The 23,640-nt window shown below is 39.1% G+C and overlaps 1 protein-coding gene across 1 annotated transcript in view; it reads left to right on the plus strand.

Moving 5' to 3' along the window:
• LOC140278031 (uncharacterized) overlaps positions 1-23,640 on the plus strand; it is a 34,813-nt gene that overhangs the window by 2,456 nt on the left and 8,717 nt on the right. Inside the window, exons 6-39 of the mRNA XM_072372919.1 lie at positions 934-1,061; positions 1,307-1,449; positions 3,246-3,396; positions 4,177-4,327; positions 4,593-4,666; positions 4,805-4,916; positions 5,140-5,276; positions 5,368-5,508; positions 5,611-5,823; positions 5,911-6,044; positions 6,203-6,345; positions 6,433-6,587; positions 6,686-6,811; positions 7,054-7,127; positions 7,295-7,436; positions 7,522-7,620; positions 7,710-7,789; positions 7,869-7,955; positions 8,073-8,142; positions 8,261-8,359; positions 8,470-8,550; positions 8,647-8,757; positions 8,907-9,020; positions 9,099-9,209; positions 9,394-9,487; positions 14,453-14,508; positions 16,775-16,872; positions 17,964-18,070; positions 18,153-18,320; positions 20,117-20,176; positions 21,937-22,039; positions 22,245-22,342; positions 22,683-22,753; positions 22,870-22,984. Coding sequence (XP_072229020.1) covers positions 934-1,061; positions 1,307-1,449; positions 3,246-3,396; positions 4,177-4,327; positions 4,593-4,666; positions 4,805-4,916; positions 5,140-5,276; positions 5,368-5,508; positions 5,611-5,823; positions 5,911-6,044; positions 6,203-6,345; positions 6,433-6,587; positions 6,686-6,811; positions 7,054-7,127; positions 7,295-7,436; positions 7,522-7,620; positions 7,710-7,789; positions 7,869-7,955; positions 8,073-8,142; positions 8,261-8,359; positions 8,470-8,550; positions 8,647-8,757; positions 8,907-9,020; positions 9,099-9,209; positions 9,394-9,487; positions 14,453-14,508; positions 16,775-16,872; positions 17,964-18,070; positions 18,153-18,320; positions 20,117-20,176; positions 21,937-22,039; positions 22,245-22,342; positions 22,683-22,753; positions 22,870-22,984 — 3,846 coding nt within the window. The remainder of the gene's footprint in view (positions 1-933; positions 1,062-1,306; positions 1,450-3,245; positions 3,397-4,176; positions 4,328-4,592; positions 4,667-4,804; positions 4,917-5,139; positions 5,277-5,367; positions 5,509-5,610; positions 5,824-5,910; positions 6,045-6,202; positions 6,346-6,432; positions 6,588-6,685; positions 6,812-7,053; positions 7,128-7,294; positions 7,437-7,521; positions 7,621-7,709; positions 7,790-7,868; positions 7,956-8,072; positions 8,143-8,260; positions 8,360-8,469; positions 8,551-8,646; positions 8,758-8,906; positions 9,021-9,098; positions 9,210-9,393; positions 9,488-14,452; positions 14,509-16,774; positions 16,873-17,963; positions 18,071-18,152; positions 18,321-20,116; positions 20,177-21,936; positions 22,040-22,244; positions 22,343-22,682; positions 22,754-22,869; positions 22,985-23,640) is intronic.

Consider the following 23,640-nt stretch of genomic DNA (forward strand, 5'->3'; position numbering starts at 1 on the left):
GGGATTTAAATTGGATCAGGACTGGATCAGCGTCTATATGTGTGGTCTACAGTGCAGTCAACATAATAGCTATAATTATCAAGTTATCTTATGATCTGGGCTCATTCAGTACAGTGATTCATCTCAGGTTGTGCAATAAGATGTTAATTATTCCCAGACAGCTCTGTCCAAAATTTGGAGGAAGTAAAAACTAAATAGATAGAGACATACAAGTCTATCAAAGTGTCAGGACAGAAAATTCAAAGCAATATGTAGATGAAAAACAAAGGGGCAGGAACAAGAGTCAGTTTTATAGCCTAACTGCAAGGAACCAGCTGAAGAACATGGCATTTATGTCCAGAAAATCAAATGTACTCCATTACTGACAGAGGGAAACATTACAGTGGGCGAAGCAGTTATGGACTGTGGATGATTGGATTAAAGTGATTTCCAGATGAATCATCAATTTGCATCAGCCCAGAAGGTGATGCTGAAACATTTGTCTGGTGCAGGTCCACTGAAACGTATAAAAATGACCGCCGGAAGAAAACGTGGTTGATGTTAGGTAAAGGAAGGAAGTTGTTAGTGTTGCTGTGTTATTAACTGAATGTAACACAGAAGTGAAAAAAATTACATAAATTGGCCTCAACTCACATTACACAAAGAGCCTTGGCTGACAATGCTGTGTATAGCTGTCTTGAAATCTGTCATTACAGCAAGAGGAGGTGTGACAAAGTACTAAATGTGACTTATTTGTTCATGATTTATTTCTAAGAATCACTGAATCATGACTCCATCATTTTCTCCTCATGATTCAGTGATTCTGTAAATTCTTCCTTTACATGATATTAACTAACTGTAATTAACTCAAATGACTGAAAGTAATACCTACCTCACTTGATGGGAAACTGTGCAGAACTGTTAAATCATGGATCCATTTCTTCTTTTTGACAGAGTGTCAAACCCAAGCTGACATTGCATTTCTGTTGGATGGCTCAGGCAGTGTACATGCAGATGATTTTGACAGAATGAAGACTTTTGTGACAAAACTCATTGCGTCTCTCTTGGGAAAAGATACACAAGTAAGACTACTTTTGTGTTTTTCCATTAAAAATCAACAAAAATAAAATAAGATGTTAAATCAGCATATGTCAAATAAAAGTTAAACAGTTAAACATCCTCTTAATACTCCCATGCCTTTTTTAACCTTTATTTGGCACATTCCCCGAATCACTCCAACAGCCAAAATGCTTTATATTTACTGTATATTTTTGCATATCAAATAAATATTTCCAGCTCATATTCATATGTTTTCTTTTTTTTGCAGTTTGCCATTGTCCAGTTCGCCACATATCCCAGAATCCATTATGACTTCAATACATTTCGAACCAACAATTGGGAAACACAAATTAAAAAAATAACTCAGTCTACTGGATGGACTTACACTGCGATGGCCATTAAACACCTTGTGTAAGTGTCATTATGACCCTATATGGTGATGTATGTGTGGCATATGGATGGGTGTTGGGGGGTTGGGGGTGGGAGGGAGCTAATGACAAAGGCAATTCTATGTTTTCTTTAAGCTAAAATTGTATTGTTAAATATTGTCCAACAACGCCACCTGGAGGTTGTTTCCACCCCCAAGAAATTAAAGATAAGTATAAAGCACCCGGGTTCGAAGCACACCCACAGACGTGATTCACATTCAGACTTTATGTGAATAAAATCTTTTATTTCTACTGTTCTTTAAACATGGTAGGTCACTGTAATAAAATGCAAAAAGTAGTTACAAAATTTGATGCTGGGCCATCATCCAAAGCATAGGTCGCTGCCCCTCCACCAACTCCAGCTAAATGTACATGTGGTCAGAAGCAAACAATTAAAACAGCACAAGTCCTGAATTGGGTTAAATAAATAAAACATCTAAACATGCAACAGATTCTCAGAATGAAATTAAACAAATAAACCAAAATACAAGTGAACTCCGGTTCAGAATGTCTGTACTGAGCAATCCAAGCAAAGCTCCTCAAATCCTGTTCATAGCGTATGGTTAGGTGTTAGACACGGACCAACTTGTATGGATTGCCTGGACACAAAACCCACATTTCAAGTCTGCAGGTCAGCACCTACAGATGCAGTGTGGGTGGTGACCAACAGCAATTACAGGGGGAGACACTTCAAAACAAGAGGAAAAGATGCACAGAGACAAGACAACAGCAGCTGGGACCACCAGCGAGGCACAGCTTCCCCATGCAGGGGAGAAAGGTGAAGCAGTGAGCCACGTCTCTACCACTCAGAGGGTGAAGCTGCGTAGAAATACTCCGGCCCAAGTGCCACAGTCATCACAATCTGGGTTTTAAATAGAAAGAAGAATCAACACAAGGCATGCAAGCGCCACACTGCTGCAGCCCACCACACCAGCACCTGGAGATCAGGGTCCAGCCAGAGACAACGGCACGCTGACATATGCCAACACCTGCTCATATATTTGCAGATCCACAGCCTGCAGTCAGAGCTACACCTGATGTGTGTTTATAAAGGAGGAGGAGATTCCATCCTGCCACATATGGCATAACCTCTTGCTTTCGTTTGCCATTTCGTCCGTGGTACCAACTTGGTTTTCCTCTGCCAGTTTTTCTTCAACCCAATCGCCTGCCTGTTTCTTTGTTCTTGTGGTCTTGGTAGACTTCTCTCTTTTTGGCACCTTCTCTCATCACTCATGCTTCACTTAAGTCAGTGACCTGGGAACTGATTTAAGTGAAGCATTTTGAGTTTTCAGTGAAATATGTCTCGGTTTCCTAAGAAAGAGAGAGGAGGGACTAGAGAAGAAGTTTGCAAAATTTGCGAGTGAGGAACAAGGAATATCATTTGTGAATGTAATTTTCGACATCTGTCACTTATAAAATGGGTGTGACACATTATCCTGCTGTGTAAATTGAATTAAAAGTTAATATATGGATTGGTGGACCACTAATGGTCTGTCAGAGACAATAATACTAATAATAATAATAATAACAACTTAACAATAGACAGATGAAGCAGTTGTGTCACTATTCCTTGTCTCATGTCAAAAACAGTGACACAATTCTGTTAGTGTTGAAAATCATATCTTCACTTATCTTATCGGAACTATTGTATGGATATTAAAATAACAAAACAGCCCTTTAGTTTGTTTTCTTATATTAAAATTGTTTTTTTTTTGTTTATGGTGAATGAAGCACTGTACAAAAACGTTAATCAAAAGTTAAAAATCTTTCTTTTGCCAGGGACTATGTCTTCTCACCTGCAGGAGGTTCTAGATCGAAGGTGAAGAAGATTTTGATAGTCATTACAGACGGAGAATCTAATGACCCCAATGACTTAAAAGGAGCAATACAATCAGCTGAAAATAAAAACATTGTTCGCTTTGCTATTGGCGTAAGTTTGATCTATTTATACTTTGTAGCTACAAAAATGAGATATTTGTACTTCATCTCTGTTTTTTCTGCATGCAGGGCACAGTATGAATGTTGTTTACTGATGGAACTAAATCCAAGATGAAGACATAAGCTTTGGAATTTGTACATATGTTTTGTAACTTATGTCAACATATAAACCCTCAATGTGTGAAAACAAGTCAAAGTACAAATCAAATCTTCAAGTACAATGATTAATTCTGCATGTACAAAGCCTTTTACAGAGCCAGCTGAATACCTGATGGAGATGTTCAGTTCGACTCACCAAGCAGACTCATCTAATCCCTAATCAATGTCAGAAAGGGGGGGGGGCTCAAACTGAACATCTCCATTGGGTATTCAGTTAGGTTTGTGAAAGGCTTTCTTCTTGCTCAGCTAACTTACATATTCAGACTTGCTGAATTGATCTTTCCATCCATATTCTGTACCCGCTGAGAAAAACAACCATCCACACTCACACATTTTAGAGTCATCAGTTAACCTGATATGTGTGTTTTTGGACGGTGGGAGTACCCGGAGAGAACCTTAATTGATCTATACTTGTATATTTTGTTTGTACTTGACACAAGCTCTAAAATACATGTACACGCTACAAAACATATGTCTCAGCTGCAAGTTTACTCTCTACGATTTAAAGCAGAATCTTTATTGCATTTAATTTTATTTAAAATCATTGATTACCTTTGCTTTTACTGGAATCTATGATGTACATGACAATAAAAATATTTGATCTAATCCTTAGGTCGGGAATGCGTTTGCAAAATCTTCAGCTATTAACGAACTGAACACCATTGCATCTGATCCTCCGGCGAACCATGTGTTTAAAGTGCAGGGCTTTGAAGCTCTTGAGAAAATACGACAGAATTTGCAAGATAAGATTTTCTCCATTGAAGGTACTGTTATTTAAAAAAAAACAGATTTGCAGCAGTATTTTATTTTTAGATAAGACTGATCTTGATGTGAAGCGTAATCAGCAAATGCTTTTTACACATGCGATTTCAACAGTGAGGTATCCAGTTACTCCTCTGAGCCTCGACTCAAATAAATAAATAAAATAAGCGCATTGCATAAAAGCCTTTATGAAACACTGAATGCAATTCATATGTAGACTTTAGTTGCATTAAGAAACTTAGGCTCTTGTTTATTTTGCTATCACAGGATCTCAAAGCAGTGGAGACACGCTGACTATGGAAATGTCCCAAGAAGGGTTTAAAGCAGCTTATATTCCAGGGGTAATTAAAATCACTTGATAATTATTTGATGATATTATCTTACAAAGTTAAAAAAAACAAACAGGATTTTGAATTAATGATGCATTTTGACATATTCAGATTTAAATCTTGCCAAATACATTTTCCTCTACATTGCAGGGAATTCAGATGTCCATTGTTGGTGCTAATCAGTGGAGAGGAGGCTACAAGAAACACACATCCAGGATAATGTTATATGAGCCCATGGACATAGAACCTGACAGTTATCTTGGTAAGAATAGTTCCATAGAACGAGATAACACCTGGTTGTGTAGGTGCGCAACTCAACATCTATATTACTGAAGGAATATGTTGACCAGAGGCCATCCACATGTAGTAATGTGTAGAGGATGACCAACACATGAAAAACCTGCCAAGTATATCCACTTTGTTTAAACTGGCTAAACTAGAATATTCACACCGATGCCTTTGGTTACTTGACTGTTGAATTCTAGGTTATTCCATGGCAGTGGCTAAAGTTTCAGATGGCTCACTGACAATTATTGGTGCTCCAAGATATCAACACAAAGGACTTGTGAGGACTGTTCAAGGAGAGACAACAAAGCAAACTATTGTCCCACATCAATGGCAGGTAGGTATTTACCACTTATATAGATTGTCCTGAAATACCTGAAACATATCAATTTATCTATTAAATGAAAACTGTTATTTGACTGTTTCAGAGTGGTGAATACTTTGGGGCGGAGGTTTGTGCCATGAACGTGAATGCTGACGACTACACTGATCTGATCCTCATATCTTCTCCAATGTACAAAGACTCTGACAGAGAAGGACGAGTTTATGTTTGCACACTCAGCTATTCGGTACCTGACAGCTACAACAAGTGCTTTTCAGTCAATCTATTTGTTAAATTTTCACATTTTTAATGAGCATGAAACACTTTCCCATCCTTACATTTTCACCAGAATGTCGAGTGTCACTTCGATTCTCCATTAGTACTAAGAGGGGATGCATCCGACAAAGGAAGGTTTGGGTCTTCTCTTGCTGTTCTGCCTGATTTGAACAAAGACGGTTTCAATGATTTGGCAGTTGGAGCACCTTTGGAGAATGACGGTCAAGGCAGCATCTACATATTTCACGGTGAAGGAGGCAAAATAATCAATCCTATTTACTCACAGGTGAACAAACTTAAAGAAATCACAAAACAGTGGATAAAATCTTTTCTGTTTGCTGCTTGATTCATTCAAATATGTTCCATTCCACAGAGAATCGCTGCCTCTGAGGTCCAGTCAGGACTGAAGTTCTTTGGCATGTCAATCAGTCAGTCGTCTTTTGATCAGAGTGGTGACGGTCTGCCTGACTTAGCGGTGGGTTCAAAGGGCACAGTTGTCTTACTCAGGTAAGTCCTACGTAGTTAGGATATGCATAATTATGGTCATTTTTACACTTTTACTAGTTTGTAGCCTGAACGTGTACATTGAACAAAAACGTTTTTAGTAGGTCTAAACTCACATTCGAAGGTTGTTGGCATGTGTCTTTCTATTGTATCTTTTCCAGATCAAAGCCTATAGTAATGGTTGAAGCAACTGTGACATTCAGCCCAAAAGAAATCCCAACTCAAAATGTTATTTGCTCCAAACCATTGGAGAACACAGCTAAAATCTGCTTTACCATGCACAGTCACTCTGCAGTGAACACAGGTTTCTCACTCTCTTCATTTTTCATCCACTCAGTTACATACTTGTATGTGCGTACATATTTCTGTAAATGAAACTGGTCTGTTTCAGCTGAAGCACAGATTAATTACACTTTGACACTGGATGCCACTCGGAAGACTCCGAACAACCGAGCTTACATCAGCGAGAAACGACGAGATGAGACCGGTTCATTTACTGTTGATTTAAGAGGTCAAAAGTGCAGCAATGTGAATTTCTATATTGAGGTAGAATCTAATAACATCTAAATAACCTATAATGGATTAAATAGGTTTCTTTATTCAGAAACTTACAGTTTGATGATGATTTCCTTCTTTGGTTGAAGGCTTGCCAAGAAGATATTCTCAATCGACTTAAGAATGAGCTCACATTCACTTTTGATGGTGTCCCTTCTATCACAAATCTTAAACCAAGCCTCTCCCAGCAGGCTAAGAAAACAACCTTTCATCCAGTGAGTAACCTTGAAACACATTTCATTAACTGAGAGCCATCTTTCGAAAAGCTTTACTGTCACCACGGCTTATTATGAATTCAGTTCATGCAAGCTGCATTGAATATTGACCATTTCATGTGAAACCATTTGATGTCCTCTGCATTGCTATGAGATGTCCCAAAACAATGAAAAATCCTTAACAGTGTTAATATGCCAGTCCCCTTTATATCCATGAGCCTTACACTTATTGTCTTCTGCAGTTAGGGTTTGAAATCAACTGTGGTGCCGACAACAACTGTGTAGACAACCTGAAAGTGGATTTCAACTTCACCAAGTAAGGACAAGTAACAAGTAAAGTTTTATTTCAGTGAGTCTTATGTTTCTCTTTCAGTAGAAAAGACTCAAACATTCAACAGGGTCCAAAGGGTTTTATTACAGCTACCAGAAGTTCATGTCTTAATCTACTCAGTTCTTTAATTCTTCCTCCTCATTAACTGTCAGATCCTCAGAGGTTAAAGTCGGCATTGATGAGCTTTTGGATGTAACTGTGACAGTGGAGAACAGAGAGGAAAACTCATACAACAGCCATGTTACTCTCACTTATCCAGTTGGGCTCTCCTACAGGAAGTTTACAACCCTACAGGTAAGGCATCAGGATCTAGTCTGTTTGAGTTAAGCTCTGATCAGCTGCTGCCCAAATCACAAAGATGTTGTGCCTTTTAATGCAGGGAAGGATTGAGTGCAACTCCTTGGACAGTGAAGATGGTGTAACTAGAGGAAAGACAGACTGCAGTATTGACAAACCTATTTTCAAAAGCAAATCCAAGGTGGGTTAGCTGCACTGCTGCTTCTCACTGCTGCACAGACTGTCGAGCCCAAAGAGGCCAAGTGACCTCTCTCATTCACCTCATTTTAGGCAGTCTTCATAGTCTCCTATGGAATCGGAACCAAGAGTGGACTTGACAAGAGGATCTTTGTCACAGCAAATGCCACCAGGTCCTGGTCACCTGCTGCAGATACAGCTCTTTTATGCAATATTCATATTTTTATGAATATTTTCATCTTTATCTTTTAGTGGGAATCAGCAGCACTCCCCTTCAAGTGAGCTCTACATGAAGAGAGAGATCAATGTGAAGTCCAGCATTTTTGTTTCAGTTGAAAGGTCTGTGTTTTACACCTGGAATTGAAAAATAAACGTATAATTTAGTATGTATAATTTCAAATAGATAACTTTGTTCTCCTTGATCTAATATGTATTGAATATTCAATTTCTCTGCAGCTCCCTCACCTACAGTAATTTCTCTTTTGGGAAAAATAATTTGCAGAAACCAGTCGAACAATTAATCAAGGTGAAAGAGTGCTTCATCCATTAGTATTCCTACTGTTAACACATTCACTGGTTTGACACACAGCTTAATTTAATATTTAGTTTTTCTCTAAAACCTTTAATTTCTCCCTTTCTCTCAGGTTACAAATCATATCAGGGTGCTAAATTTCACGGTGGTGATCAAGGTTCCTGTAAAGCTCGGCGACAAAGACATCTGGGTGGATTCCAACACTCTGCAGGTGAAATATGTCACGAGCTGCTTACCTTTAGAAAGGGTCACCTGTAACTGTAGGATAAAATGATTTGGGGAAAATAGTCAAAGTGACATAAATCACTCCTTTTTTCTTAGATTGAAGACTGTCAGACACACAAAGATGAAGAACCTGTTGTCACTGATTTTGTTGCTCAGATAAAGGAAAATAAGTTAGTGGTGAGTTGCCTTTTCAGTGTAACTGTTGAATCACATATGTTAAAAGGTGCACATTATATCGTACTGCAGATGTCATGTTTCATTTGTCCACCACAGGACTGCTCTGTAGCCAGGTGCAGAGTCTTCAAGTGCACTAAGTTGATGGGAAGGTTGGAAAGTGTGACGTATATGATCTCTGCCAATCTTAGTTCAGGATGGATAGAGCAGGTAATTGATGTGAAGTTTATGTAGTTTATGTAAATAGTTCATACTGTGAAATAAAGTAATCATTTCTTCAGATGTAGTCAGTACTTTTTAATTTAACAACACTACAAATTGGATTAAAAGGCTTGTCTGTTCGTTTTTCTTTCTCTCAGATTGGACTTCAATCTGCCAAATTCCTCCTGACCAGCACGGCCAGTCTGGAGTATGATAGAGACCAGTACGTCTTCTTCTCAACAGCGACTAATAACACCCCCACTGTTCGCAAGGTTTGCAAGATTACACATTACTCCTAATTATTATTTATGGGAGCTTGAATTTGATCCAAATGTCATATTGTGCTTCAGATTGAAACAGAGGTAGAAGTGTATCCTGAACCAGATTTCACCAAAGAGATTGTCGGAGGATCTCTGGGAGGGTTAGCTTTTCTAGCTTTACTCACTGCTGTCCTGTATAAGGTGAGACACTCATGTTTTTCAGTAAATGACACAGATTTCCAAAGGGAAAGAAATTGCTAAACGTGTTCATTGATGACAGTCTTTACATGGTAAAGTTTATTCTTTCATCTGGTTTGGCCTTTTCTATATATCATGGCATGAAAATACAGGTTTGATGTCTTTTTTTTTATCATTTTACTTATAGGTTGGGTTTTTTAAGAGCAAATACAGTGAAATGGTGAATCCAAATGAAGGAGCAGCAGATGCAGAGGCTGATGGAGGTGTGCCCACAGAAGAATAAAAATATCAGTAATTCTACTTCCCAAAGACACCAGCTGTTTCACACATCCAGTTCTATACATTCATATTATTAGCTTGCTTACTTCAGCTGATTACCAAACTAAACCATCTTACAATTTTCAGGAAGTTACAGTGACAGGAACTTCCACACCACCACTTTTAGTCAGTGAAACTAACAGCCTGTGTGCTTATGAAATCGCTCCCTAACAGCAAACAACTGCTAACATGGACACAGTCAAACACATTTTTGAAAATACAGTTTAACAATTATGACACAATTTTTGGTAAATATTGACCAATAATGTGCACTGATTAGTACACTGACTATGTATCTTATGAAAGTTTTTCTTTTTTGGAACGGCAGAGACACCTTTAATACTGATCCTCATCGTAGATTTACTCCTGTTGTCCCAACACTCCATCTATAGAAGATGTCATTCAGACTGTTTGTTGTCTCTGCCTGGTGTCAGACGGAAAATGAGCTGAACGGCAAAGCTGAGCCAAGTAAATCATTTTAAATCAGCTTTAAATGACTTGGAGGAAAATATGTGGCTGTAAATGCTTTGACTAATGAGCTGGGATGAATTCTTCATTTCTGTAGAAGACATTTATTCTATAAGCCAGAGGACTATTGTAAAATATTAATTGATTAAAATATTAATCTAAATTAAACTTTTTCTGGTTAAAGTCATATTAAATGACAAGAAAGGTGTGTCAGTTTTGCTTCTAACAAACAGATTTCAACCAAACATTTTATTATAAAATGTTATCATGGAAAATGTAAAACAAGCCTTAATAAAGAAATTATTTTACTGCTATTTATACTGTTGGGTAGTTTAATATGTAACAATGAACTGTATTTGATCAAACAAAGGGTTTGGATACTGTAGAAATGTGCTGAAGTCCTAATGAGGGTTGATCGTTGGCAGCAGCGACCACCACATCTGCTGACCTCTCTGACAACAGCAGAGAAACAATTCATTATCACAGCTTCAAAATCATGCTGAAAGAAGTGTCAACATAAGTTGCTCTGAAGGAATTAACTCATATAATCAAAAGAAAATTAAATAAACTTATTAGAAGGGCAACCATTTTTTACTGAAATTAATGAGTGATTCTGCACACCACAATGAAGAAAAGTTTTCTGACCCACATTTTTCTGCTCTCTGCAGTGATGAAATACTTGCTGACTGTGACTGACGTGACAAAGTTTTACATGCCATTTCTGTGTTAGAAGAGAAATTCTCCCCCATACAGACAGGAACTTATGCTCACTTAACATCTGAGGCTTTCAAAGCTTTTCCCACCTTTCAGTTAATAATTTTGGGAAAACAGGTTACTTTCATGGTAGATTCTGAGGCCATGTCATCTGTTGTGAAAGCAGGGGAATTTTTAACCCCTCCTAAACGGAGTGTGAATCATGTCTGCATCAGGTCAGGTGGTAAAGGAGAAAATTACCAGCCCCATTGTGCGTCACTCCTGATGTGTTTTCCTTCAAACATTCATTTTTGTTGTCAGAACTGTGTCCCATTAATGCCATGGGCCATGACTTAATCTGTAAATTAGGCATTATTCTCATTTCAACTCCAGAAGGTGTTAGAGTCAGGTCACAGTCCGACTCTGTTCTCTCAGCAGTGCAGATTTACTCATCACCTCCCACATATGCTTTTGAGTGGAAACGCCCCACTTCTCCATTTTCACAATAGCTTGTTGAAAAGACTAAACTATCAGCTTCACCCTCTTCTGATTTCATGCAGCCTGCTGATTTGCACTGCTCGTCGCACATTTTTTCTAGGGCCTGGCAATAACTATGAGAGGAAGTGGTTCCGCACTCCTTTTGAAAAGTTTTCTACATCTACTTTGTGAACTGATTAGACTGTTTTACAGGCCGATGCAAATGTAATGTTTTCACAAAGCGTGGTCAAAGAACTCTGGAACCTGTTCCCATCACAAAATCACATTTTGAAGCATGCTTTTTATCTGAAACAGATCTGTCTTCGCTACACCAAGTTGGCTGAAGTGCCCACTGCCCTTAGCAAAAAGTAGTTTATCCAAGTGTACTACGAGTATACTTATTTTATACTAAAACTGAGGCAGTATACTTTAAATTTACTTTTTATATACTATATTCTATATACTTAAGAATAATACAGTGAAGTATACTTGGCTTATACTGAAAAGTATAAAGAAAAGTGTAAGACTAAGTACATTAATACTAAGACTTACACTTATACTTTAATACTAAAGCTTATACTTGTTCTTTAGTATAATTCTTACTTATGTCTGCCACAAAGTACTAATACTTAGTTTATCTTGATCCAAGTACAAAATAAGGTCAAGTTGTTGACTCAGCAAAGTAGGACTTGATTTCATAGAGGCTCTTTGTTTTTGAAATGTCTTCAATGTCATCTTTAATGATCCAAGTAGGTCTTTGTAAATACACTGTATGTTATCTCATAACATCTTCTATAATTTTCTTGGAATGTAATGTAATGGTAACATTGCCACCTGTCATGTGGGTGACTTGTGTTCAAATCCAATGCATGACAGGCATTAACTCCAGCAACTAACCAGTGTGAGTTGCTTTGGATACGCATGTCTGCAAACTGCATAAATATAAATAACATGCTACAACTAATATGCTAAGTAACTAGGAGAAAGATTTTATTTTTTTTCTTAGTTTTAGTAATTCTAAGTTCATAAATGTATATTTAAAGTAGACTTCAATAAACTAAAATGTGGATCAGTATATAGATGAGAGTACTTTTGTAAACGTTCCAATTTATCCAAAGAAGTATGAAACTTGTAAACTTTCTGGTACACTACAAGTATATGGTCTGTAGTGTACATGCTATACTTACTTAATAAAATGAACTTCAAGTATACTACTTTTTGCTAAGGGTGATCTTTGGGCTGAGAGCAAATATGATGTGGGGCTGATAAAAGGCTGTGAACTGGTAATTCTCCACCCTAAATCTGACTCTCGCCTGTGTAAAAAAAACAAACAATACCCTTTGAGGCCTGAAGCAATTAAACCTGTTTTGTTTTTTTTTCAATCTTTGCAGAAAACAGACATTATTGTTCACTGTGAAAACTCACCTGTGCACACAATTTCCTGTTAAAAAGAATGGAGATGCTGGCCAGCCAGATGAATGGAGTTTTGTACAGGACCTCCAGGCCATGAATGCTGCAGTTCTCCCATGTACTCCCACTGTGCCCAACCCACACACTATTTTGTCTCAAATTCCATCAGATGCACAGTTTTCTCAATTGTTGACTTGTCTAATACATTTCTCTGTCCCTATGCAAACTGACAGCCAGTTTTGGTTTGCTTTTGAGTTTGAAGGGAGATCTTGAACTTTTACACGGTTATGCCAGGGGTACAGTGAAAGTCCCACTATTTATTACGCTGCCTTTAAAGCCAGAACGGAACCACTCCAACTAACCCCAGGCTCTGCTCTTTTGCAGTATGTTGATGACATCCTTTTATGCAGCCCATCTAAACAGCAGTGCAAAAAAAGACTGCTGAAACATCTTCCTTCTTGTGGCCACAGAGCCAGCCTTTCTAAGCTACAGTACAGGACAAAGTCACCTTTTTGGGCCGCGTGATCACCGAGGCGTTCACTTTCTCCTAAATGTATTGCTGCAGTCCAGAGCATTCATAAACCGGTCACTTAAAAAAAAAAAAAAAAAAACTCGTCATTTTAGGCATAACATCTTACTACAGGAACTTCATTCCTAACGACTGATTTCTTGAAGCCCCTCTAGGTGATTTCATTCACAGAATGGGTCTCCAGTCAGCTGATCACATTCAATGGACTTAAGAAGCTTAGTTAGCTTTCACTCAGCTCAAACTGGCTCTTCAAACAGCTCCTACACTTGGCATTCCAAACCCCAATATGCCTTTCTCTCAAGGTGTTGATGAAAAACATGGCTGTATATCAGTTCTTTTACAGACAGAAAGACCTTTTTGAACATTAAATGATGGATTTTGTTGAACTCACACCAGCCGAAGGGAACATGTTCAGTAAATGGGTTGAAGTTTTGCAAAACATGCAAACAGTCATGCAGTGACTAAAGCACAGCTGACAGAAATCATTCCAAGGTGGGGCATTCCAGAGAAAATCAGCTGTGATAATGGCAGACATTTTGTAAATGCAGCATTACCTGAAATTGGAAAGTTTCTGGACACACACACTTACTTGAGTAAATCTTAGCCCATTTAAAATCTTCTTTGGCAGACCTCCAACCTTGGGAATGGGACCTGTAAACAGACCCCTCCAAAGCAATTTGTGATGCTATGTTGTCTTACTGTCAAAACCTCTCCACTGTTCTCTGAAGTTTTCAGACAGTGAAAGCAGCCCTTCCACCTCCAGCTAACACACCCCGGCACTCACTCAAACCAGGTGATTGGGTGGTGGTAAAGGAAACACTGAAAGTCCAAATGTTGGCAAGGTCCACTCCAGGTGCTACTGGTCACTCACAAAGCTGCAGAGGTAGTCGCAGAGAGCAACCAGGATCCACGCCATCCACTGTAAGAGAGTATCAAAACCAGTGGACAACTTCCACCCAGACATACATCAGCAGGCCCTGGAGAACAAAGACCTGAATCAGCAGTAAAAACTGTAGTCCACTGGTGTGTCCAGCACTGTTGACCTCTGACACTGAAGAAAGAAGAAGTTCAGTCACCACCTCACTGCTAGGATGACATCGATGACCAAACCGCCTCAGTACTCCAGATACAGACTTTGGGAGCAGTAACTGGCAGTTCCCCAGTCTGTTCAAACGGAATAGACTGCTTTGAGACTCACAGCCCTTCAAAACAGAAGGGTTTAAGTTCAGCCTACTGCCTCGGCAAGAGATGTTTGTTTCAAGTTTGGTTCTTCCTGCTGTACTTATATTCCAGCTGAGGATAGTGATGAGGGTGCTATTACGCACGCTCTGTCCAACCTCACTGCCATTAGGGATTCCCTCATTTCTGACCATGCTCCACCTGCTGACTGGTCTTCATAGCTTTCAGGTACTGGATGGTAGCCGGTAATCCTGACATTTTGTGTAGTTCCATGACCCACATTCTTCTTTCTATAGAATTCTATTGGAGTGTTGCTCTTTTTACATCACTCTGGCCACACATAAGGCCCAGAAAACCACAGTAAACAACACCACAGCCAAGCATGATCGTAACAGATAAGTTCATCGAAAAGTATGCAATAAAACCCAGTTTCTTGTCACAAAAATGATAAACTTGTTACGAGTGCTTCTTACAAAGATTACCCCCAGTTTAACATGGTGGGTCTTGTTAAGAATGTCAGAATAATTTTTCAGTGCAGTAAAGAGCAGCTTCAGCTGCCCCATTAATGGACAACAATAACAGGAACACTGAAGTTAATGGGGAGAGTGAAAGAAAAAGAAAGTTAAGGTGAGTTTCCTGTTAAAAGTCTAAGGAAATTGTATATTGGTAACTGTCTCCTTTAAAAATGACCCAAATCTTAAAAGTTTGACAAAGACCTGAACATCTGCAAGAACAGACATGCTGTCATTCATTGTCATGGCAACTACGTGGCATCAAAGAGTCTTGAGTTGCACAGCAGAGGTCCACCTTGGTTATGAGTTTCTCATCCAAGTCAAGGTAATTCTAAGTGAAAAGAAGACAGCTGAACTACTTCTCTTCATATGATGGCTCTTACGCACTTGTGATTGCACTTACTTGAAGATGACACTTGTAGTTCTCAGTCTCCTTGTTTGTAAAGATGGCATGTCTGGTTTTGTTTTTGTGAACATGGCATGAAAGGGAAGTGATGATTCTGCAAAGACTGTGACTGAACCTGGAAACTAAATGCTGTGGGGAAGTGATTGGTGATGATGTGCAGCTGTGAAAAGGAAAACAGGTGAAATGAGTGAACCTAACGTGAGAGGGGAAAAAACATGACCTGAAAACATTACAAATGACCTGAAAATAAGAATATTAAAACCAACTGTGACAGTCATAAAGCTTACCAACACAGCATTGCCTTCAGCAACCCCTCTGGAGGATTAATTTGATTTAATCTGGCTATATTCACTTTAAATCAGGTATGAATTATAATGCCAGTTCACAACTAAAGTAATTTCAGGGCACATTGAGGAGGATGTGTCAATGAATGTCGGCATAGCGACGAGGTGAGAGGACCCGAATGCACACCCAGATGCAGATTGGAGGTAAAAACTTGAATTTATTCAAACAATTGGAACAAAAAAAAAAAGCAGAGCCGGAACACCAAACAACAAAACTGATAAAAAAAAATAAACAGACCTGACTGGACACAAAGAACAAGAGCTTGAACAGACCGAGGAAACATGAGGGGTGACGGTGAGGATCTGACAAAAGCTGAAGACCAACTGGGAGACTAAATGCCATTAGGGGAATTCTTGTACCCCTGTGGAAGCCATTGCCACACATGTGCCCTCCCCTTGTGGGTGAAATCTTGTGATTGTCTTGCCAGCCACAGTGAGAAGAATCCATTTGCCAAGTCGATGCAGGACTTGAACTTTTTGACTTGAGGATTCTTAATAGCACTTTGTGGGTTGATCAGACTGGCTCGGTTGGTGGTGGTCCTGTGGTTGAGGGCCTTGAAGTTAATCACGGTCCTCCATCCCCCTGCTGGTTTCTTTACTGCTTGAATCGGGCTCTTAGTTACAGGGTTCAATTCTTCCCTAATAACTCCAAGAGTACTTAGCTCTTTAACAGTCTTGTCCATTTCTTCGATCGCTCCTGGGTTCAGGGGATATTGCCAAACGAGTAGATGGACTCCACCTTTGATGGTGTGAATATACGTGTCTCCAAGGTCACCACAATATTTCTTGAACTTGGCTACCTTGGCTTTGTCGATGATTTGTCTCAATTTCTCTTTTCCGGCCAGGAAGAAATTGCACTCCTGCAGTTTCTGTTCAATTACTTCAGGGATATTCATGGGTTTGTACCAGGTTTCTTGTTGCTTCTCTGCTTGAGGGGCTCCTATCCAAACTAGTATATGGAAGCATGCCCAGTCTTTGTCTCAGCATTGTCCGAAGTGCTCATGGTTTACTCAATTCTTTTAGGTCTCTTACGGCTGTCAAATCATTAGACCCTTTGATCCATACGATACCTTTCCAAATCCCAAATAGCATTCTTTCCAACACACCATTCGCCAGTTGGACTTTTATATGCTGTTTTAAGGCTCTTGTGGCTCATCGACACCTCAGCCCCTGCGTCCATTAGGAAAGATTCGCCATGCACTTTTGTGTAAATTGTGTCCCCCTCCCAGTAGGCATTATCCAGGGTGACCCGTGCCTCTCCAGACATTACTTGGCTGGCCTGCCAACTCCAGTTCGCCAAGAGTCAGCAAGGGCCTTCTTTTCAGCACAGGTTAGTTTGGCATACTCATAGTCTTTGGAAAGATACATACTTTTGTTGGTCTGTGATGTTCTTGGCTTCGGCACTGGTGGTGTGAAGTCCCACACTGCAGGCTGTCCTGGAGCAAGTGGTCTTGCTCTTAGATTTTCCTTGGCAGGCTGCTGACTCTACTTCCTTGTCACAAGCAATGAAAAAACAATTGCTTTTTCATTGTTTGTGACATCCTGGACAAAGCACCACACATCCTTCAGTCTGCGTCTGCCTCGTCGGGTCATTTGTCCCGCACCAGCGCTTTCAACTTCTTCAGTTCATGGTACACCTCACCCTCTACTACGGCAGATCTCCGATCCTGTGTCTGATGATCCGCCCCGGTTGTTGACTTGATGCTGCTGTTCTTCTTACTGGTTCTGAGCACAACGATTTGTTTCGTCATGCCCCACGTTGGGCACCACGTGTTAGATCTCCAGTTTTAGCCCCTGTACAGGTGGTCTGGTCCAACTCTTTGTTTAAAGGGTTAGAGCTCTCAGCTACACAGGGGACTGCCTATTGTAGAATCTAGGACTGTTTAAGCTGGTGGTGAGGAGACTTGCCTGCCTACGTCTGGGTGCCTACCCTGCTTACTCTGATAATACCTCTAACTGAAGTGGTACCTCTAACTGAATGACCCTAGAGCTAGAAGTGGACATCAGCCATGCCCCTTAATGGCAGCTCTCCTCTTATGGATCTGTGCACTTGGTATGGTGCCAGAATTGTAATTAAGTGGCCCCAAGGATATGTTTAAAAGTCTTTGGCTAGAATAACCTTTCAGAACCTCCTGTTAACACACAATCCCTATTTTATAAACTAGGAAGAGCAAATTAATTCAATGTCCACGACATCTAATTTAATTCCAATAACTATTATTTATTAATGTACTTTAGCACGGGCACAGCATGACAGCTCAATAAAATCAGAAAAAGATCAACATACTAGTAATACTAATTTTAAATAACTGAGTTTGATTACCACTGAGCTGAGGCTGGTGATTCGAAAATGGGGAGGCGAGAGAAGGAGTGAGGCACAGCTTGGCCACAGCTATTCCTTGTCCCAACTCTGGTCTTCAGGTCAAGAACTCCCAACCCCATCCAAGGTCCTGGAGTCTTCTGCCGGTCCGCCAAGTGGAACAAATTGAGCAAGAACAAACTCCCAGAAGTCCAATCCATAATCCACAGTCCGATGGAAAACTCTTTTCTTTGAACACTCCTCATCCTTTGTAAATAAGAACTGCTGATTTCTTCTGAGGTCCGCTCTAGATTCTAAGCTTAGCTCAATCTTCTCCAATGCTTCTGTCTTGCGTCTGAGGAGGGGCTCTTCCAGTGTTGATCCTTCTCGAGGTCCCGTCGAGATGAAGAAGCCCTGTTTCTCCACTGTCCTTCCCTTCCCATTAATCCTCCCAACCCGACCCGGCTTATTACATGTCTGTACGATTTTATGATTACAAGATTCTTAAAACATTCACCTTTATTCATCAACATCATTACTTTTATGAATTCACTGATACCTTGATCATGTCACATTGTTACTGTGTTATTATAAAAATAAGAACATCACTTCTTTTTCTGTCTGAATTTTATATCTGAGGCCGTGCTTGACCCTCTGCAATCTTCTTCATTTGGCACTTTCACTTCCCCAAAAGTACTCTCTAGCTTGACCAGATGTCCCAAAACCCTTCCAGTTATCTTTGGTACTTTCCAGCACTCTTCCTGTGTCTACTTTCTAACTGCGCCACAACACAACCTTTTATGCAGGGTCAGTATTTCAGACTGAGATTGATTTTATGTACTTTATAATTCCCACAAAGAAACTTATGTCCGATCATGATTAACTTATGATTTATTCAAAACTGATTAACTTAAAACTGTTGATTTAAAACCACACATTTTTAAACATGTTAACTTAAAATCACACTTTCCTAAACATGATTAACTCCCCTTGATTTCACTTATCATTAATACTAGTATTTCTATAGTGGTATAAAGCACACCGCAACTGGACTCTGGAGATGAGTTCTCTGGAGTGATGAATTACGCTTCTTCATCTGGAAATCTGATGGGCGAGTCTGGGTTTGGCAGTTGCCAGGAGAATGGTACTTGTCTGACCACATTGTGCCAAGTCTAAAGTTTGGTGGAGGGGGGATTATGGTGTGGGGTTGTTTTTCAGGAGCTGGGCTTGGCCCCTGAGTTCCAGTGAAAAGAACTTTAAATGCTTCAGCATACCAATGTCATGAACCGTGAAAGCATAGGAGGCAGATGCAGGGTCGTATCAATAATAGTGTTTTATTTATACAATAATCACTGATATTCTCTTTTGCAGAGCAAAGCAATAGGCCATAAATTCCTAACACACTCTCCTCAATATCTATGGAGAGGAGAGTGTGACTATAAAACGAAAATTCTCTCCACGCTCGAAGGACAAAAACAAAAGCTATATAAATTTCACAATTTAAACTTACAACTGTTGGAGGCACTATAGAAATTTAATAAAACAAAAACAGAAAGGGACTCCTCCTAATGGAGTTGCTATAAACTTTAAGGATATGAACAAAGAAACACTCCACTAACGGAGATACTACGAGCATGTAAAGTGCAAACAAAAAAATCACTCGGATTAAATCTATGACAATGGAAAAAGTACAACAGAAAATCACTCTGAAAGAGGATCGCATCAATAAACAAGATCTTTGAGTACTCAAGACTGTGGTCGCTGTGGAGGGGCTTAGCAAGACAAATTTAACACACTGGCAACGAGACAAGGGAAGACGTAGACTGAATACACATGAGGATCCAAGGGAAGCAGGTGGAAACATTTAGGGTGATCAGGGCAGACACTCAGACACATGACACAGGAGAAAGAGCAAGTTATCTGAAACAAGAGGAATGGTTAATACTTCAAAATAAAACAGGAAGTGACAAGACAAGGTAGTGTTTACGAGACCTGACAACCAAGAGATTTTGGCCAATTTCATGCTCCCAACTTTGTGGAAATAGTTTGGGGATGGTCCCTTCCTGCTCCAATATGACTGCTCACCAGTGAACAAAACGAGGTCCATAGTATTTATGGAGTTCCTCAAATTCACTGCTGTAGCATTTTTTTTTCATAATTTCTGCACTGTGCTTTTAACATCTTCCTCTTAACACTTTGGCCCAGTAGAAATTTGCTGCCTCCCACAGTTTCCAGATAAATTGGTTTGAGCTCAGACGGCACATCACACTTTAAGTTACGTTTCATGGGAGTAACACAATGGACTGGACAGTTACAGCTATTCTTTTACTATCAGGTAAGACAAGCTTCTGCACAAATTTGATAGTTTCATTTAAACTAATACATGTTGTCAGAAGTCAGCTGCAAAACAGAGTAGCAAACAATAATTAGTGATATAAGAGATGAAAAATAGTTTGAAATGATGGCTTACATATGACATTCATATCTCATTCTCTGTGAATCAATCTACTAGTTATAATAAATCTAATAGACATGTGAATGACTAAATGAGGTCCTGATTGTTTTTCTTTTATTGTAGAAATACTTATAGAGTGAATAGATATTTCACATCATGCAACATGTATCTCTAAACAGAATGAAATATTTGCTCAAAGGCCAACAGGCAGCACTGGATTCAAGCGTATTTAGTATTTTTAGTACTATTTCATATTTAGTATTTTACTAAATACTATAGTATTTTAGTATAGCAGTGTTTTAGTGTCACTGCTGAAGTTAAAAATGTACCTTAACCTACCGGTGATGTTTCACTTTGACAAAACAGGATTTCACATGATGTCAAACACTTTGAAAAACACAAGAAGTCAAAATTCTTCAATAACCATCTGATGTATAAGCAGAGAAAAGCTAAAAGTATGGAAGCCCAAATTAGCTGATGATGAGAAAATATTTCTAATCATATTGAGTCAGATAATTTCATGTTCATGAGGAAATTGCTCATATTTGTATTGTATGTGTGCATTTCGAAATTTATTTATATAGCACATTAAAACAACCTCAGCTGACCAAAGTGCTTCACATTAGCAACTGCATCACATATTGAGAAAGTCATCAATAAAATAACAATAAAAGTAGCAAGTAGCCAAGGTAAACTCCATTTTTTTGGCTAGTGTTGAAAGCCAGAGAACAGAGATGTGTTTTTCAGTCTGGATTTGACCTGACCTAAAGACAGGGAGGAGCTGACAGACAAAGGGAGGCTGTTCCACAGTCTGGGGGCTGCCACAGAAAAGGCTCTATCACATCTGGTCTTTAATCTGACTTTGAGAACAGCCAACAGGAGATGGTCGGCTGACCTCAGTGCTCTGGGTGGAGTGTAGGGCTGCAACAACTGCCTTAAATAAGACAGCCCCAAAGAGTTAAAACACTTAAAAAGACTGAAACCTTAAATTTCACCAGAAAGCCGACGGGGTACACAAGACTGGGGTGATGGTTTTGCACCTCTTTGTTCTGGTCAGCAGGTGGGCGACAGCTTTTTGGATGCTCTGTAGACGCTGCAGCGAACTCTGGTCCAACCCTGTATATAATTATTACAGAAATCGAAACACGATGTTATAAATGCGTGGATTGCTCTTTCAAAGTCAGCCTGAGGAAGATAAGATTTAATCTTTGCAAGAGTCTTCAGCTGGAAAAGTCAGAAGGATATATATTTTTTTAAAAGGTATATTTTAATGTACAAATTTATTTTTAAATTTATTAAATTTATTATTAAAATAGAATCTTATTTTCTATTTTGACAATTTGAAGAGATTTCACAAATGATCAAAACCAAAGATCAACAGACAAGACGAAATCTGACATCAGCCTGCAGAATGTTTTTCTCATTATAACGGTTTTAAGGCGCTGTGCTTTGAGTTCTGACTTTAGTGCCCTCTTGTGGTAATAAAAGTAAGGCAGAATGGCGCACATCATTTCACCCAAAACAACATGTACTGTAAACTTTTTCCATTCATATTACATCTGAGATTATTTCAGTTAAATCGATCAAAATTTGGCTTTAGATGAGATAAATGCTGTGGATTTTACTTCTTCACTCCACAGTGTTAAAAGCTGCACTTTGTTTCAATATTGAGCCTCTGGCTTGGAAGTCCCTGAAGGATGCTGCTGCAGGTTTTGGCTACCAGGTGGTGCAAAGAAAATCAGAGTGAGTCAGAGCATGCATTATAGAGCTTGATGTAGGTAACTGCTGTCATATAATTTGCTCCTGTGATTTTTTTCCATCCCTAACTTTCAACACTTCAATAAACATACCTCACAACAACAACAATTTATAATCATGTGTCTTAATTAAAAACACAAGACTTACCAGCCTGCTCCTCTCAAATGTTTGTGTGGTTTTATTTCTTTAGCTTGCTCGTCAGTGCCCCTTTTAAACAGTATTCAGGAAATCAAAGGGGACAAATATTTAAGTGCACCACTGATCAATGTCAAAGTCTGCAACTTCAAGGTAGGAAACAGTTAATTTAATTAAGTCTTGCAAAGTCCCCTCAAGATCTTTTTGTTAACTGATAACTCAAAGCAGAGAAATTGAGAATGCCCTTGTTCCTGCATCAGCTTTCTTTATTTGTGAATGTTTTAGGATATTTTGGGTAAATGCAGCAGAAGTGAAAGTGAATTATGTTTTGCAATCCGGTTTTAGATGAAATAGATTGTTGCTGTTTACTGTATTACGCAGTGAGTATTTAAACCTGTGGTAGCTGTAGTTTTAGTTGTAACTTTAGTGTTTCTCTTCACTGTCACATCGTGTCTTGACTGTGTACTTTAAGAATTGTTGAACATTTCTACAGTTCCACAGTCTGCAGTCAACATGTCTCTTGGTTTGGCAATGACAAGTGACCCCAGCACAGAAGCCACTGTGGTGAGTGGGTGACTTGCAGAGAAATGTTAACTTTTTCATGCTGATTGAAATGTATTGCTTAAAGGACAGTAAACTCATCAAGCTATTGAACAAACCTGACCCTGTGTCTTTTACAGGCATGTGGTCCAACCATTCCTAAAGACTGCAAAAGTATCACCATGTACAACGGTCTTTGTATTGAGATAGACAAATATGACACTCAAAAAAGAACAGTCCCATCTGCAATTGAAGGTAAATACAATGACTTTTAAATGCAGGATCACCACATTTACTCACCACACAGTCGAGCATGCATATCAGCAGAAACACAACTACACAACCTAACTAACACAAAAAATATGAAATCGCTACTCATGAAGGTTTTGGGTTCAGCTGGTTTATTTTGTTGGAAAATATAAAAACAAATCTCAAATATGACACAAAACTATTCATTTAGAGGAAGTAGAGGGAATAATTATGGAATCAGTTTGCATTTCCAGAACAGGTATGTGCACATGAGTCTGCAGTTAAAAACAATTTCTTTCACACCTTAGTGTGCTGAGGTGCTGGCTGATTGGCAGGAAACATGGCAACAAGAGACACATCAATGGAAACAATGGAAAGGATAAAAGTTCTGTTGGGATTTAAATTGGATCAGGACTGGATAATACCTATGATTATGAACTCTGTCATTAAAGCCAGAGGAGGAGCAACAAAGGACTAAATGTGACTTCTTTGGTCATGATTCCATCATTTTTTCCTCAAGATTCAGTAATTCTGTCAATTTTTCCTGAACTAAGATTTTTTTTTACAACATTGCCACAAATCGACCAAAAGTTTGAATCAGAGAACATGTTGACAAACAAGCTGACTTGATGGGAAACTGTGCAGAGAACTGTTAAGACATG

Source organism: Leuresthes tenuis, unplaced genomic scaffold (genome assembly GCF_036924035.1).
Source record: "Leuresthes tenuis unplaced genomic scaffold, fLeuTen1.0.hap1 SCAF_20, whole genome shotgun sequence".
Classification (NCBI taxonomy): domain Eukaryota; kingdom Metazoa; phylum Chordata; class Actinopteri; order Atheriniformes; family Atherinopsidae; genus Leuresthes; species Leuresthes tenuis.